This window comes from Berghia stephanieae, chromosome 1 (assembly GCF_034508935.2).
Source record: "Berghia stephanieae isolate SIO BIC M18660-M18661 chromosome 1, UCSD_Bste_1.3, whole genome shotgun sequence".
NCBI lineage: Eukaryota > Metazoa > Mollusca > Gastropoda > Nudibranchia > Aeolidiidae > Berghia > Berghia stephanieae.
The window spans coordinates 20,244,178-20,261,077 of NC_088360.1; the positions used below are offsets into that span (position 1 = coordinate 20,244,178).

At 37.7% G+C, this 16,900-nt stretch overlaps 1 protein-coding gene across 13 annotated transcripts in view; it reads left to right on the plus strand.

The window, feature by feature from the left end:
• Positions 1-16,900, plus strand: part of LOC144970112 (spectrin beta chain-like) — a 255,001-nt gene that overhangs the window by 77,278 nt on the left and 160,823 nt on the right. For all 13 annotated transcript variants that reach the window (XM_078909351.1, XM_078909429.1, XM_078909368.1 and 10 more), the window contains exons 3-6: positions 8,225-8,392; positions 8,928-9,044; positions 10,780-10,856; positions 16,512-16,592. In XM_078909351.1, the coding sequence (XP_078765477.1) occupies positions 8,225-8,392; positions 8,928-9,044; positions 10,780-10,856; positions 16,512-16,592 (443 nt within the window). The remainder of the gene's footprint in view (positions 1-8,224; positions 8,393-8,927; positions 9,045-10,779; positions 10,857-16,511; positions 16,593-16,900) is intronic.

Genomic DNA, 16,900 nt, shown 5'->3' on the forward strand with positions numbered 1-16,900 from the left:
TGAATGACGAGTTATCTGGCCAAAACTATAGAAAAGTGTTGTTTTTTTTTTTTTGGCCAGATTAGTGCGGCTATGTGGTCTTGTAGTATGACACTCGCTTTCGGATCGGAAGGTCCTGGGTTCGACCCTCGCTCGGCGGATAGTTGAGTCCTTGGAAAAGACTCTTCACTCACATTCTCTCACCGTACTCATTTTGTAAAATGAGTACCTGGCCGTCAACAGCGTTGTCCCTGTCGGAAAAAAAATGTAATATCGCCTAACAGGTGTTATGTATCGTTCTTTATGTTACGTGTTGCTGTTGGTCAGCGACCCTTTGTAAAGCGCTTTGAGCACATTTAGTGGATATTGCGCCATATAAAAGCTCATTTTTAGAAGCTCATTTTTTAGAATAGGACAGCATTCTATTCTAAGAATCCATGCTATTTCTCTTGACCAGCGACCCAACAGGCACAGACACAATGCACTTAACACTCGTCTAGTCCGCATCTAGACCTGTTCACTTCCGCCCCCCCTCTCTCTCCCTCCCTCTCTCAGCATGGACAGTAGTTCTTCAGAGCCCATGGAGCCGGAGTTTATCCCGGTTTCTTCAGCTTGAGACGGTCAATAGAAATTGCTTTGCTATCCTTTGATAGGACGCTAGTCTATCACTAAGTTCTTCCGCCAGATTTTTAACAGACCCCAAGAGGGGGTCATATAAAAAAAAATCTCGACCTATGCTTATTTGATATGTTTTTATTACATAAAGAATGAAAATATGACTATTTATCGACAATCGATCTCGGTCCCTTTGCGGGTGAAGTGAGCGCTCTAGTAGCTGAGCTAAGCTCCTCCCCACTCCCCGTTCTCAGGTTACACACAAATTTATGATTACTTGGGTTTAAAGTCTACATAAAAAAAAGGTTCCTGACTGATGTTATTTTTTTATGTTAATGAGCTCCCTAATAGCTCTGATGGTAGAGAGCACTTGCTTTATAAGCAAAAAGGATTCGATACCGATTCCGAAAACATTTTTTTTTCTGACACCAATTCCCCTTTGCCAGCAGTGGGTAGCTAGGATTGTTTAGATCTAGAAAAAGGTATTTTGTGATCGCTAGTCTCATATTAAAAGGTTGACAAGCAGTTGCTGTTGTCCGTTTAACGCTAAAGAAACCATGATAAATTCCGGTTCCATAGGCCTCATGACTTTGAAAGATAACTTTTTTTTTTCTATTATTATATGGGGCTATGTGGTATGACACTCGCTTTCGGATAGGAAGGTCCTGCGTTTGAGCTTCGATGGCGCATAGTTCAGTCCTAGGAAAAGACTCTTTACTCACACATTCTCTCATCGTACTCAGGTGTAAAATGAGTACCTGGCTGTTAACAGCGTTGTCTCTGTCCGAAAAAATTGTAATATCTGCTAACAGGCGTCATGTCCCGTCCTACATGTTAAATGGTGCTGCTGGCCATGGACCCCTTATAAAGCACATTTAGTGGATATTGCGCTATATAAAAAAAAGCTTTAAAAAAAGTTCAACGTGTTCCTGTTGTCAGTGACCCTTTGTAAAGCGCTTTGAGCACGTTTAGTAGATATTGCGCTATATAAAAGCTCAAGTTAAGAAAAAAAACAAACAAACTAGTGACAATTTTAGGGTTGTTACCACTGTAAAGGCTGGAAATAAAACTCATTTTTTATTAGACTTTACCAGCAACTGTTTATTATATTTTCACTACAAAGGGGGATTTCGTCATTCGATATAGATAAAGATTTTCAGAGCCCCAGGAATCCTGTTTTCTTATCTTTACGCTTGGTTTAACGACTGAAACAGGCCCTTATCTGACATTGCTTGTTGGTATTTATTCAATACACGGATAAAAGGCAAATAAAATGACAGTCAATCAATCATCAGTGGAATAAACTTACGAAAACTTAAAGCTTAATAAAACATGAGACAAACATCCCTAAAATAGTTCTTGCAATATTAGATTATGGTATATTAATATAATTAAAACGTTTAACTATCTCTAAAACCGGCCAACAGTGAACAAAAATGAAATCAAACATAATGTGAATAAAACGAAACAAAATATTCATTAGAAAAAAAACAACAAAAAACAAAAAAACACAAAAAAAAAAAAACAAAAAACAAAAACAAAACAAACAAACAATCCAGGCAAACAAAGAATCGATCAAAACTAAGAAATGAATTATGTTGATAATGTCTTTTTTTGATAAGTTATTTTATCACTCTGTTTTCTTCGTTGATTTTTCTTCATATTTATTTGTAGATAAAACTTGACATAACCGTATGGCTTTCTTATCAAGTACTTGCAGTTTATTTTTCCTCCTGACAACTACACTTTTCTTCTTCACCCCATCTTTACAGTTCTTGCTTTACAATTTGTAACAAGAGGCTACAACATATAATTAGATATCTATTAATTTACACCCGAGTTGATCGGCGATATTATCTGAGAAATGCATTATCCTCGGACATAATGCCTGGTCTAATAAATAATGGGTTGTCGTTCAATCGATTACTGACAATACTCACAGTCGCTTGACTTTGTAAACCCTCCCCCCAAAAAAAAACCCCCAAAAACAAACAAAAACACACAAAAAACCCCCATCAAAACAATAACAATAAACCGAAACAAAAAAAACAAAAAAAAAAAAAACAAACAAACAAAACATAACAACAACCAAGAAACGAGACATGATACCAACGTAGTTATCGACACCATTCTAATATACCATGAGACTATATCATAAAGTCATATTATCGTTCTTTATGACTTAATCAAATAAACATAAGTTTGCCACTTGTATCGTCTTACGATCGTATCTTTTAGAATTCGTCATAAATAGCTGCGACGCCCCCCCCCCCCTCCCTTTTTTTTATTCTTTTCCAACTCAAATCTTTTCACGTCTTCACGGTTTATGATCAAGTCGACATGATATATCGTCAATGTATTTTTCGGGATTGGTCTGAGTCTTTATTATTCTAATTCCCGAACAGAGAGGATTGAAACGAAGATAACAATAATATGCATACATCGTATTGCACATGTTCAGTCGTCCACAGCATCGAGACAGAAATTGAATTGGGCCCATCATAGTTCATTGATATCTGTGCTCTGGAAAAAAAAAGAATACAGCCGTTGAAATTATAGATAGTATGCGCTTGGCTCAGAAGCTCATAACATTGCCATCCGGAAGTATAATGGACCAACACACAAAACTGTGTGTATGAACGTTTATAGTCGGGTTAATACAGTTCAGTGAGCATTACTCATAAACGCGGATGGCAAAAAAACAATAACAAAGACCGATGTGACGTCATCTTCGAACTATCTATATAGATTCGTGGACCTTGCCTTGAATGCTAGCTTATTTATTTTTAGTGATAGACTCAATTAGTGATAGACTAAATCATGTGACCCGTCGAACCTAATCTGTATTTTGTCGGGATGAACCAGTTTCGAAATTCTCAATAGAGAGCAATGACAACGACTGCGACTCTCGATTCAAATAAAGGCCGAGTCGCATTGCTGTTACAGCTCACTTGGTGAAAACGACCAGACGTGCATGCAGTTAGAAGCAAATAATTGAATATGTAAAGAGTTTATAGAAATTAATTTTGCTGTAAGAGTTGTAACAGGAGATACCCCCCCCCCCCTTCTCAAACAAACAACAAATTTATAAATAGAGAAATAAAGCCACCCCCCCCCAAAAAAAAATAAAAAAAATCAACCTTCCTCGCTTGAAATTGATTTTCATCCCTCCTGGTTTTTCTTTCTGTTTCGTTTATCATTGCGTCACACAGACCTCAAAGATTTTTATCTCTCACCATTGCGTGTGCTTGCTTCTCAATATGTATCATCCAGATGGTCAGTCTATGTTCAAGGAATGCAAGTTGTGTGTGCGTGTGTGTGTGTGTGTGTGTGTGTGTGTGTGTGTGTAGATTTTTAACAAATCATTGTAGACTAAGTTATACCTAGAGTATCCAAGCGTGGCCGGATACGTTTCAAATTACACATCTACTTGACCTGGGATACTGCCTCGAGATTTGATAACCTATGCAAACTTTACGCCCCGAGGGAGGAATTTGGGGTTTGTAATTTAAAAAAATGGAGCAATATCCTTCCTGTACGCATATATATTAACGTAATGGACGGACAATATGACAAACGAATAAAGAAAACATTTTTATTTCAGTCAAGTATGAGATGATGACCATTCGATGACGTAACGCATAGTAATCGCTAGTCGTTTGTTTATTCTATAGGTGTTAACGTTGAGTTATGATGGGACTACTATAAAACAGAGGGTTCTAAAAGGACCCTGAAAGTTAGCATAGACGTTACAAGCCACTCATTTTAGTAGTCTCGACTGGCCTCTGGGAAAATCTGGAGTTTCCATAATGACGTTTGAAATAAACAAACATATTCATATCGCACATCGTCAACCATTTAAACCATGTTCAATGGTTATGAGTTTCAGAATGTTACATTTTGACTGAGCGCAATGTCTTGTTCCTGGACTCTTCTAACCACAACTAAGACATCGAAGTAGTCCTTCAAAGCCATAAGGCCCACGGAGCCGGAGTTTATCCCTGTTTCCATAACGTGAAACGGACAATAGCAATTACTTGCTACTCTTTGGACATGACGCTAGTCTATCGGAAAGTACTTTTCGCCAAATCTTAACAGACCTAGATACCCATTTACTGCTGGATGGACAGAGGGGTTGGAAAAAAATCTCGACTACACCCGGGATCGATCTCGGCCCCTTTGCGTGTGAACCGAGTGCTCTACCAACTGAGCTATAGGGACCCCCAAAGACATCGAAGATGGCCTTAAAACGGACACGCAAAGCCTTCTTCCTCAAAACCGAATTGATGGAATGTATTTAAATAGAACAAACACTCACCAGTTCTGCCGACCAGAACGATCGTACAATCACTCAAAGGTCTGTGTGAACTTAAACGTTCTTTGTCGGATTGATTTAATTTAACTAATAACCGAACTGGTGGTTTTGAAAACAATAACAACGGGCAGAGTGGCGCCAACATCAATCGTTCTTTCTGGAAAGTCTCATGTTATAGTCTAGATTAATCCGACTTTCAGCCTTCGTTAGCTATCTTTGATATATGCCAGTCAACTGAAATAATCCGGCCCCACAGATCATTATAATAATTCACAATTATAACATAAATTGTTGAAAAATGCCACCATAATTTGTAATATGTCACAGTGCATTTCCATCTACCACTATATAGATAGAATGAAGATGACGTCACTCAGGTCTTTGTCATTGTTTTTTGCCATCCACGTTTATGAGTAATTCTCACTTAATTGTATTAACCAGACTATAAACGACCAAGATCACACATAGTTTTGTGTGTTGGTTCGTTATATTTCCTGATGGCAATGCCGTGAGTTTCTTATCCAAGTGCACACTATATAATATAAAAACACTGATAAATACTCGCATTCTGTGGGGCTGACAGATTTGGCTGTTTGGCATGTCAATAAGATGACCACGGCCTACACGCTTTAATATACATTGGCCAAGATGATATTTATTGCTCTTATGCAATTATAAGCCTGCCCATCGATGATTAAACTACTCAAATTAAGATTCAAGAGAGATAGGTTATTGAGATCATATCCATTAGACCTCTCACAATGAGAGTCTGGCGAAGGATTACGGGGAGTCGCAGTAACTTGATAAAGCGCTCGGGTGCAGTCGAGATTTTTTTCGGAAAGACCTGCAATGGTTTGGTAGCTGTGTCTGTCAGAACTGTCGGAAAGTATTATTCGATACACTAACGTCCTATCCAAAGGATAACAATCAATTGTTTTTGTCCGTTTAACGCCATAGAAATCGGTGGCCAGACTCCGAATCCATGGGATTTATGGCTATGAAGGACTACTTTTCAAAAATAGAAATAGGCACTTGTAGATTTTGGTAAAAATAGAATGACACACAAATTACTGCTTTGTGTACATTAGTTTTGCGTGTTAAGACGAAAGACATTAGTTAAAATTTACATTTGCTTCTTCTATCGCCTTTATGTAAATCCGTCATTCCATTTAAAGGTAAAGTATTCTATATCAAATATATGTATACCATTTAACAAATTGAACTAAAACAGTGTCCAAAAGCCGATGTATCCAAATGTGCACTAGTCCAATTTGTGATACCTAATATCAACACCACTTGTTTTCGTTTTTCTGTGTTGCGACCGTGAAGTGAAAAGGTGTTCAAATTCACGGATCAATTTAACGAGTTCAATCTCAAGATAAGAATAAATATTTGACAATTTGGAGTCGATGCTTTCTCAAACAAGTACCCGGCGATCTAAGCACATAGTAATATATCTATGAAGTGATTGGTATTAGCTGAAGACATTCTTTTGGATCGTCTCCAGGCTTTTGACAACTTTCTTGAAGTAGTCTGTGAAGTATTTTTTTCCGTTTTTTTTCAAGATTTGCTTTGTTTTGCTCAGGCAAATGTATTTCTGCCTTCATTGTTTATATTTGGTTTGTTACGACGTTTGCAATTTGAATAAGTGATGATCAAAGATAAGGACGGATTGCCTCCCCCCTCCCCTTTCATCCTCTCTCTCCCTCTCTCTCCCTCTCTCTCCCTCCCTCTCTCTCTCTCTCTCTCTCTCTCTCTCTCTATACTCTTTCTCTGTGCTCTGTTTTCCAACGCCATCTCTATTTCTTAATCTGTTCATATCTTTCTCCTCTCAGCTTCTTTTCTTTTTCTTGGAGTCAGATACAGTATACTCTTATCGTTTTCCCAATCTCCTTAAATCTCTTGCTTCTTCCATATGGATATTGATCCTTGTTCTAGAATAAGACCATGATATAGATAGTGTGCGCTTGGTTAAGAAGCTCACAACATTGCCATCCGGAGGTATAGCGGACCAACACATAAAACTATGTGTAACATTAAACGTTTATAGTCTGGTTAATACAGTTTAGTGAGAATTACTCAAAAACGCTGATGGCAAAAAAAAACAAAAAAACAAAAAAAAAAACAATAAAAAACAAACCAATAACAAAGACCCAAGTGACGTCAACTTCATTCTATCTATAGCTTTACGAAGAACTAAGATCCTTCGATGAAAGGGATAAGATCAAATGCGATTTTATGTGGGAGAGACTTTTGCTAGTAATCACCTCTCAGATGTGTGTAATTGATATGAATTTGTAAGCATATTCGTATTCCATGCAAAAGCATACGCTAACCATATGTGAGTTGAATGAGACACATAGAGAAAAACTTGTTTTTTTTAAACACCAACTCCGAAAAAAAATGTCTTAATATTATATTACCCATGTTCAACCATTGAAACTTTTTTTTTTTTCGCATTCTCTCAAACCAAAATTGCATGCTGTTTCATTCTAACTAGTCTCTCAACGTGTGGTGACAGAAACCACACAACACAGACATCTCTCAAGCCCGTTCCACCCCAACAATTCTATAAACTTTCCTCATGATGAATGAACGTACGTCTCTATCCACCCGCCACAAAACAGGGCACCTCGATACGCCCTTATTTTCAAGCATATTTCATGATTCGATCATGGTTCAGTGACTCCTTTGAGGTTCATACCGATAGTGACATCCGTGTTAGTGTCAGAGGGACAATAGAATGTTGTTAGGATTGCTGACGTATTATTTGATTGCTGTGTCTCTCCTCCTCATCGTTCTGATAAAGTTCCTTCAACCCTTTCTCGTCCCCCTTCTTGCACCCTTCTGCTCCCTTTCTTCTTCCTCTTTCATTTCTTCTTCTCCTCCTGCTTCCCCTCCTCCTCTCCTGCTCTCCCACTCCTTCTCCTGCTCCACCCCCCCCTCCCTCCTTTTTCTTCCCAACCTCCTCCTCTACCTTCCCACCCTCATTCTTCCCCCTTCTCTTCTCGATCCTCTTCTGTTACTCCTTCCCATCTTCTTCTCCCCTCCCTCTCCTCCGTCGCCACCTCCTCCTCCATCAATACCACCTCCAACACCACCACCTCCTCCTCCCCCCTCTTCCTCGTCCTCCTTCTACTCCTCTCATTTTCGTCCTCCTCCTTCTCCTCATCCATTTTTACACAAGTTTTTGTACGTTAGATTTGAAATTTACTCAAAGCTTCAGGTGCATCCTGACGTATTACCAAATCAACGCAATGGGTCACATTGTTACCAACCATTCATAACTGTGTACTTTTCCTTTTAATCTTCCAGGCTCGTATGGAAATCCGTGACTTGTTTACGGATCTTGCTGACGGAAAGATCTTGATGAAGCTCCTAGAGATCATATCTGGTGAAAACCTTGGTCGTCCAAACAAAGGAGCGCTGAGGGTACAAAAAGTAGAAAACGTCAACAAGAGCCTGAAATTTCTTGCCACCAAGGTATGTATCTGTAGTTATGAGGCCTTGGACGTACAGGTCCGTTGTTTGAGTCCGCTTTGGGTGCCGCAAAGTTGAGTCTTTGGTTACGGCTATTTGCCCATATTCTCTTACCCGGTCGATAACAGCAGCTCTATCTCTTTCCAATAGAAAGTCGTATAAGTATAAGCGCATAGAGAGCGTCATGTCTCCCTTGATATAAAGTGTTAGTATTGCTTTTGTTCTTTAGTCTTTAGCTGGGACACTAGAATCGCAAATTACTTCCCGCGAAATTCAATAAACTCAGCTACCCAATCAAATCATTGGGGGTGGGGGGGGGGGGGGGGGGGTAATGGGGGCCAGAGAAAAATCTTGACTCTACCCGGTATAGATATCGGCCCCTTTGCTTGTGGGGCGAGCACTCAATCACATCAGCGCGTGAATATGACTTTTTAAAGTCTCAATATGTAATATTATGATGGGATGTACCATTTTATGCCGCACGCAAGCTGTCAAACAACGCGCATAACCAACGACATCATTTTATTTCTATCTCCAGGTATACTTTGAAAACATTGGCGCTGAGGACATCGTAGATGGGAACCCTCGACTAATCCTGGGGTTGATATGGACCATCATCCTCAGATTTCAGATTCAAGAGATCATGATCGATGTGGTAAGTTACAATGTCAGCAAATGATCTGGATGTGTTTGAAACTTCCATGTGCTTCATATCTCTTCCCATCAACCTCAAAGCGATTTGAGATGTTAGGTTGATGGAAAGCGCTCAACAAATGTCATTTTTTACTATTGTTATTATTATCCATCCATTCACCCGTCCGTCCGTCCGTCTGTCTATCTATCTGTATATCTATCTATCTATCTATCTATCTATCTATCTATCTATCTATCTATCTATCTATCTATCTATCTATCTATCTACCTATCTACCTATCTACCTATCTCTATCTATCTATCTATCTATCTATCTATCTATCTATCTATCTATCTATCTATCTATCTATCTATCCATCGCTCCATCCATTCATCCATCTATCCATCCATCCATCTATATGTCTGTTTTGTAAATAAATCATGGAAACTTGAAGACAAACCCATCTCCAGAAAGTGACGAAGAAAATGATATACAATTTCGTTTAAAAAAAAAAACAAATTTGACTCGTGCCATTACATCTGCAATTTTCAATAAATTGAGAAAACAAATCTCGTGTTAAAAAATGGACATACTCGATTCTTAACTTTTATAATAATAATTTGTCATAGCCCGTTAAATACACGTACGCGTATTTGGGTCTTATTCGATTAACTAAATTTGATTTCTTTCACTTCAAGTTGCTTGCAATGTGACAGTTTCGAACCAGTACTTTTACCGTGTCCGTCACTATATTCTGTAACTACAATACTCTTCAACAGTCGTAACGTCACTTCCTTCCTAATGACGTATGGTAACTTAGTAACACTGGCTCTAAACTATCGGAACAATGGCGGACGCCCGTATGAATATTTCTCCGGCGAGCATAAAGGGTATCCAGAGGAAAAAAAACACATACATTTGATCATGTTTTGACTTTTACACATTCTGATCTCAAGGCATATGAAAAGTTCTAGCCAGCATGAAAACTAAAAAGGAATGATTTTTCTTTGTTTAGAACCAAGATGGCCTCCGTTTCCGGGAGGCGTGACATCAGACTATAGATAGTATGCAGATGACGTCACCGGGCCTTTGTTATTGTTTTTGCCATCCGCGTTTGTGAGTTGTTCTCACTAAACTGTATTATCCAGACTATAAACGTTCATGGTTACACAGAGTTTGTGTGTTGGTCCGTTATACTTCCGGATGGCAATGTTGTGAACTCCTTGGCCAAGCGCATTCTATCTATTGACTCGTATTGGTGTTAGGGTCGAATTAGATTAGGTATTATTTATAGTACCATATCCGAGGACCCCAGAGAAATATTAATTCACTGAAATTGCACAACTTGTTGTCGATTGTTCACTGAATACTTTGATGTTGCTTGGCAAAGTCGAGATTAAAACCAACCCCCCCCCCCGCCCCTACTCACCAAAAAAATATTAAAATAATTATAAATTATAATTTAAAATTACAACTTTTCCAAAATCAATGCAATTTTATTGATGAATTTTTCTTTTTAAAAATATAATTATGTTTTACTGATGTGAATATATATGCGAGTCTGACATCCGAACGCAATATTGAGCCTAGTTTAACAATGTTGTAATGGACAATATTTTGCGTCATTTTTTGAGATTTCCATTACAACAATGAGCCCATAATGATTTGGGGCTGTCAGACCTGCAAATAAGTGTACGTCGTGTTTCAATCTTGCATGCCAATCACAACAAATTGTTGAAACATTTGAAATTTACAGGACGAGGAGCAAGAAACCGGTGAGAAGAAATCAGCCAAAGATGCCCTACTTCTTTGGTGCCAGAGGAAAACACAAGGGTAAGAAAATATTAAGATAAAGATCTGAACAAGAGTATATGAAAGGTGCCAGACTAAACAAGAAAGAAAAATACAATTTAAAAAAAAACATCCCAAAAAATCAGTCGAGATGAAAGGTGCCAGACAAATCAAGAAAGAAAAATACAAGAAAAAAAAACATCCCAAAAAATCAGTCGAGATGAAAGGTGCCAGACAAATCAAGAAAGAAAAATACTAGAAAAAAAAAACATCCCAAAAAATCAGTCGATCGACCTCGACTGATTTTTTGGGATGTTTTTTTTTCTTGTATTTATCTTTCTTGTTTTGTCTGGCACCTTTCATACAGACTTGTTCAGTTCTTTATCTTACGCCGGTGTCTGCTCCTTATTTTGTCAATTTGATATTAAGAAAATATTACGGTGTTATTATTATTATCTCTTATGATTATTTCGATCGTTTAACTAGTCTAAGCATGTCTTGCATCTGGGTGGGGTCCTTAGTTCTTCCTCAGTGATCAGGAAGGCACCTATTGTATATTCTAAAACAATGTCTAGCTCCAGTGCTGCGCATTAGTCACGAAATACTATTTAATTTTGTCTCTTATCTGAAGAATGAGCAGGTTGGACGGGGTGCACGCCCACCGGCGGCATCTTCAGCATTCCTCGTTCTGTCTCGGAGTCAGAAATCAATAGTGCATCACAGGGGTTATCAAATATTTACCATACCTTACTACTACGACTCTGTTGGTTTTCATTTACCAACCACGACAGTGATGCGACTCAAGACAATGCCGATTATTCACTGACTTAGACTCGTTGTTGTGGGATTGTAAATAAATTCAAATAATGGAGTTATTTTGTTTATTCTGTTTTAATTGGAATTTTGGAATTTTACTGTAGCTGAGATAATGCATTTGCCACCTCTTTCATTACCTTGTTCAGTGATAGAATGATAATTACAAGAGTCCTCACGTGATGAGAATTGTATCTTAGAATTATGGCTGTTTGTTTTGAATACCGTTGTATAGTATTACCGGCTGCTTTGTTGGTGCACCGTTCTTTCTCTATTTTCTCCTTTATCTTGAAAATTTGTCATCAATTTTTGTAAATTATTGGCGAAAGTACACAAATTGAATTGAATTGAATAGGGAACAAAGTGTGATTTAAAATAAACAACAGTGCTTGGCGGATGTTTTGGGTATTTTATATAAACCAATAGCATCAATAGAATAATTATTTCATAGACCAACTCAAATAGGTGGATTCGCGATTCTGGAAGAAGAGGTTCTACACGTATTTGATATTCGTCATAGATATTTAGAGTATAGATGGCGTTTTACTTATTAAGGTAAAGGAAAAATTGGAACAATGAGAAGAAGGAACCCAAGTGCGAACGGGATGCAACCCTCAAGTCGTCATTATTCCAGGTAATGTTAAATAGGGTTGCCGTACATGTAGCCTTAATACTCTTCAACAGTCGTAACGTCACTTCCTTCCTAATGACGCATGGTTCTAAATTATCGGAACAATGGCGGACGCCCTTATGAAATATTTCTCCGGCGAGCTTAAAAGCGTATCCAGAGGGGAAAGAAAAACATAAATCTGATCATGTTTTGACTTTTACACATTCTGATCACAAGGCATATGAAAAGTTCAAGCCAGCATGAAGAATAAAAAGTAATGATTTTCTTTGTTTCGAACCAAGATGGCCGCCGTTGCCGGGCGGCGTGACATCAGACTATTGAATCCAATTCAATTCGGGGTAATTGGAAATAAAGAAGGCCTTTAAAAGGTCATTCGTCACCAGATGCTTAACAGGGAACATGCTAGAAACAAGTGTTCCCAGTGATATTTGTCTTTGTCTTTAAGTGTTTTACGGCGCTTGCAAAACATTTAGGTCATATGACTGACTTACTTAGATGCCTTTCGCGTCTCGACCGAAAGATCGGGTCGCCTTGGCTGTTTCCAGTATTTCCTGTGTGAGGTGTCTCCAATATTGCCGGTCCTCTGCTAGGGTTCTCAGATTTTCAAGGTCCCCTGCCGTTATGAGACTAATGCTTTGTCCAAGTGTTGTGAGGTTTTTGTTTAGGATCACAGGGAGTGTTGTGATCGGTCTTCCTCTGAAAAGGTTCCCGTGTTTTTGGAAGTATCCCGACATGGCTTGGTTTGCTGGTATGTTTTTGTCCCTGCGTAGTATGTGACCGAAAAGTTGCCATCGTTGTTGTAAAATGTCAAGGGAGATTGGTCTTTCTTTTGTGATCTTATAGAGTGATTCATTTGAGATCTTTTTGGGGTATTTGATGTCCAGTACCCTTCTTAGCTGTGTGCGATGGAAGGCATCCAGATGTTCTTCTTCGGATTTTGTCAACGCCCAAGTGCCGCAGTTATACAGAAGTACCGGTTTTACAAGAGCATGGTACAGTTTCAGTTTGGTTTTTCTCTTTATTTTGTCACCTCTAATCCATACATTGGTGAGTTTACTGAGTGCGGCGTTTGATAGCTGTTTTCTTCTTTGTACATCCTCGGTGTCTCCAATTAGTGAGCCGACTTTCTTTGTTCTTTTCCATTCCTCTTTGTTCCTCGATATTGTTGTTAATTCGGTTTTATTGGCATTGACTTGGAGGTTATATTTCATGAGGGTATTTTGTATGATGTCTATATTTGCTGGTGTTGATCCAATAAAATTGACATCATCTGCATAGGCGATTTCTCTAGGGATTGCATTCTCAATATGAGTCGTTGGTTTTGGAATGACTTTTCGAACTTCTTTCAGAGCGTGTTCTAAGTATATTGTGAACAGAATCGGGCTCAGACTATCTCCTTGGGGGGTCCCGATGTTACTTTCGAACTGCGTCTGTTTTGTGGCCCGTATATCCTTGGTTGTATCTTTGTGTTGCTGAGGAGAAATCGGATTATTCGGAGCTCGTCTTCGTCTACTATTTCTGTTAATATCTCCAAAAGTTTTCCTCTGTCGATCGTATCAAAGGCTGCGGACATATCGATTCCGGTTATTGTTATGGATATGTTTTCTTTGAGTGCCTTTGCTGCCAACCATTTATGTGTCCATACAACGTCCGATGTGCTTCGGTCTTGGCGAAACCCGCTTTGGCTATGTGATAGGTATTTTTCTATTTTCGGTCTAATTCTGTTGAGGACAATAGTTGACAGTGTTTTTCTTATGGTATTCAGTAATGTTATTGGGCGCAGGTTGTTTACGGGTCCTTTCGTTTTTCCTGGTTTTTGTATTGTAATTAGGACACCGCTGTTTATGTCCCAGTCTTTGTGTGTTGAGAATGTTTTGTTCATTATGTTTGCAATGCTCAGATCCAGGGAGAGTGTACCGCATTTCAGCAATTCAGCGGGAATTTCATCTTCGCCTGGGGATCTGTTATTGTTTAGGCACTTTATGCTATTTCTAACTTCAGTTGTTGTGATGCGGTTGTTTAGGTCTCTAGGGTTTCCTGAGAAGGGCGATATTTGTGAGACTTGTTTGTGAAATTTCTGCTGGAAGTGGTCAGTTACAATGTCAAGGATATCGTTGGGATTTGTTGTCAGACAACAAATCCCAACGATATCCTTGACATTGTAACTGACCACTTCCAGCAGAAATTTCACAAACAAGTCTCACAAATATCGCCCTTCTCAGGAGGTCATATCAGCGCCAGTAAAAAGAAAGAATGATATTTCTTAAACCGTGAAGTTACTAAATGGTGATATTGGTCTTGTTCTCAACTCATAATATATGCACATTGTTTTGCCAATTGGAAAACACGAATAATAATAATAATAATAATAATAATAATAATAATAATAATAATAATAATAATAATAATAATAATAATGATCGTTGTCGTCGTCGTCGTCGTCACCACCACCACCACGCCACCACCAACACCACCACCATCTCTTCCATTTAAACGGAATCTATATGTTTAATCGAATATTTGTTGATTATTTTTTGTGTGTTTTTATTAATTTGCAAACCATCACTTTCCTGTCACTGCTCTGAGTATTTCATCAAAATGTTGACTTAAGTGAATAGAAGTAAAAACATCCTCAAACATTTAACACTTCTGTGGAAAGGTCTATGTCAGAGATGCAATGTCCGCTACAAAACGCAGCAATTGATAATAAATAAATAAATAAATAAATAAATACATAGATAGTATGTAAATAGATAACTAAATAAGGAAATAAATACATAAACGAATGAATAGATAGATAAATATAGAAATGAATGAATTATAGATAAATTAATAAAAGAATAAATAAATAAATGAATAAATAGATAAATATAGAAATGAATGAATAAATAAATGATTAATTAAATAAATAAATAAGTGAATGAATAATTAAATTAATGAATAAATAAATAAATGAATAAACAAATAAATGAATAAATAAATAAATAAATATGTATATAAATAAATAACTAAATGACTAGATAGATAAATATAGAAATGAATGAATAAATATTTAGATAAATAGATAAATTTATAAATAGATGAATAGTTAAATGAACAAACTATGTAAATAAAAACGATGAAAACAACACAGTCCTTAGTCTAACATGCATCACCTGTAATTAATATTGTTGGCTGGGAAAGCAGAAAAAAACAACATATATCCATAGAGTTTTGAAATTTTCTGACGAAATGATATATCTATCTTGGAAATTGGAAACGTTTCTAATCCAGGAATATGCCTACAGAATTGATATTAACTCTCTCCTTCCCAGCCATTTTCAGGATTTTCCCCAAAACTTCACACCCAAAGAACGCAAAATGCATTTTTTATCACTCAGACATTATAGCTGTAAAATTCTTGCGATTCTGTAGCAAAACATGTTCTACAACACACTGTTCATTTTCTTTAAACTTTATGATGTACAAGAAACATTTGAATAAGAAAAATATTGGTTGTATCGTAACGAATGTGACGATTTTACTATAGTTGGTAAGGAGAAGGTTAAACTGGGTGTAATTAGATTGAGGTGACAAGTTGGTTTAGGGGATTGCGATTTGGGCTGTATTGTCAGGCATAGTTGACGGGAATGTTTGCTACCTGAGCCAGACACGTTATTTGTTCTAAATATGACTGATGGCGCTGAACACAGATTTCATCTATCTTTGGAATCTTAACTATGGTCTATATATCATTATAAAATAGTTGTATGGAATTCACCTCTCATGTCCCCCGCTCACCCCCACCCCCCCATCGTCATGATGATGATGATGATGATGATGATGATGATGATGATGATGATGAAAATCATGATGATGATAATGATGATGATGATGATGATGATGATGATGATGATGATGATGATGATGATGATGATGACGATTATGATAATGATGATGAAAATGATGATGATGATGATGATGATGATGATGATGATGATGATGATGATGATGATGATGATGATGATGACGTCGATGATCATCATCACCATCGTCATCTTCTTCATCATCATCATCATCATCATCATCATCATCATCATCATCATCATCATCGACACAACCTTGAAGGCATATAATGTCTTTTTGTCATTATAGAATTGATAAAAAATAAAGGACTAGTGATCTTTGGTAATATTCCAATCCTAAACCGAATCAATATAAAATTACAATCATACGTGTCACTACTATAAATTCTAATTGTTTCCTCGACTCAGATACCCAGGGGTAGACATTAAAAACTTTACAACCAGTTGGAGAAATGGACTAGGATTCAACGCTCTTATCCATGCACACAGGTAACTTACTGATGAATTGTAAAAGAACCCCCCCTCTCTCTCTCTCTCTCTCTCTCTCACTCTTCCTGTCCTCTCTTCTTCTACCATTCTCTTTTTCCTTTCTCTCTTCTCTTTCTCCCCTGATTCCCCTCTTATTTCTCACTTTCTCTCTCTCTCTCTCTCTCTCTCTCTCTCTCTATCTCTCTCTCTCTCTCTCTCTCTCTCTGTGTGTTCACACCCCCTTCCTTTCTTTTCTCTCTATTTTCATATCTACTTACAAACCTACATATACATACAATTCGACACCTACCTACCCACCTACCTACCTA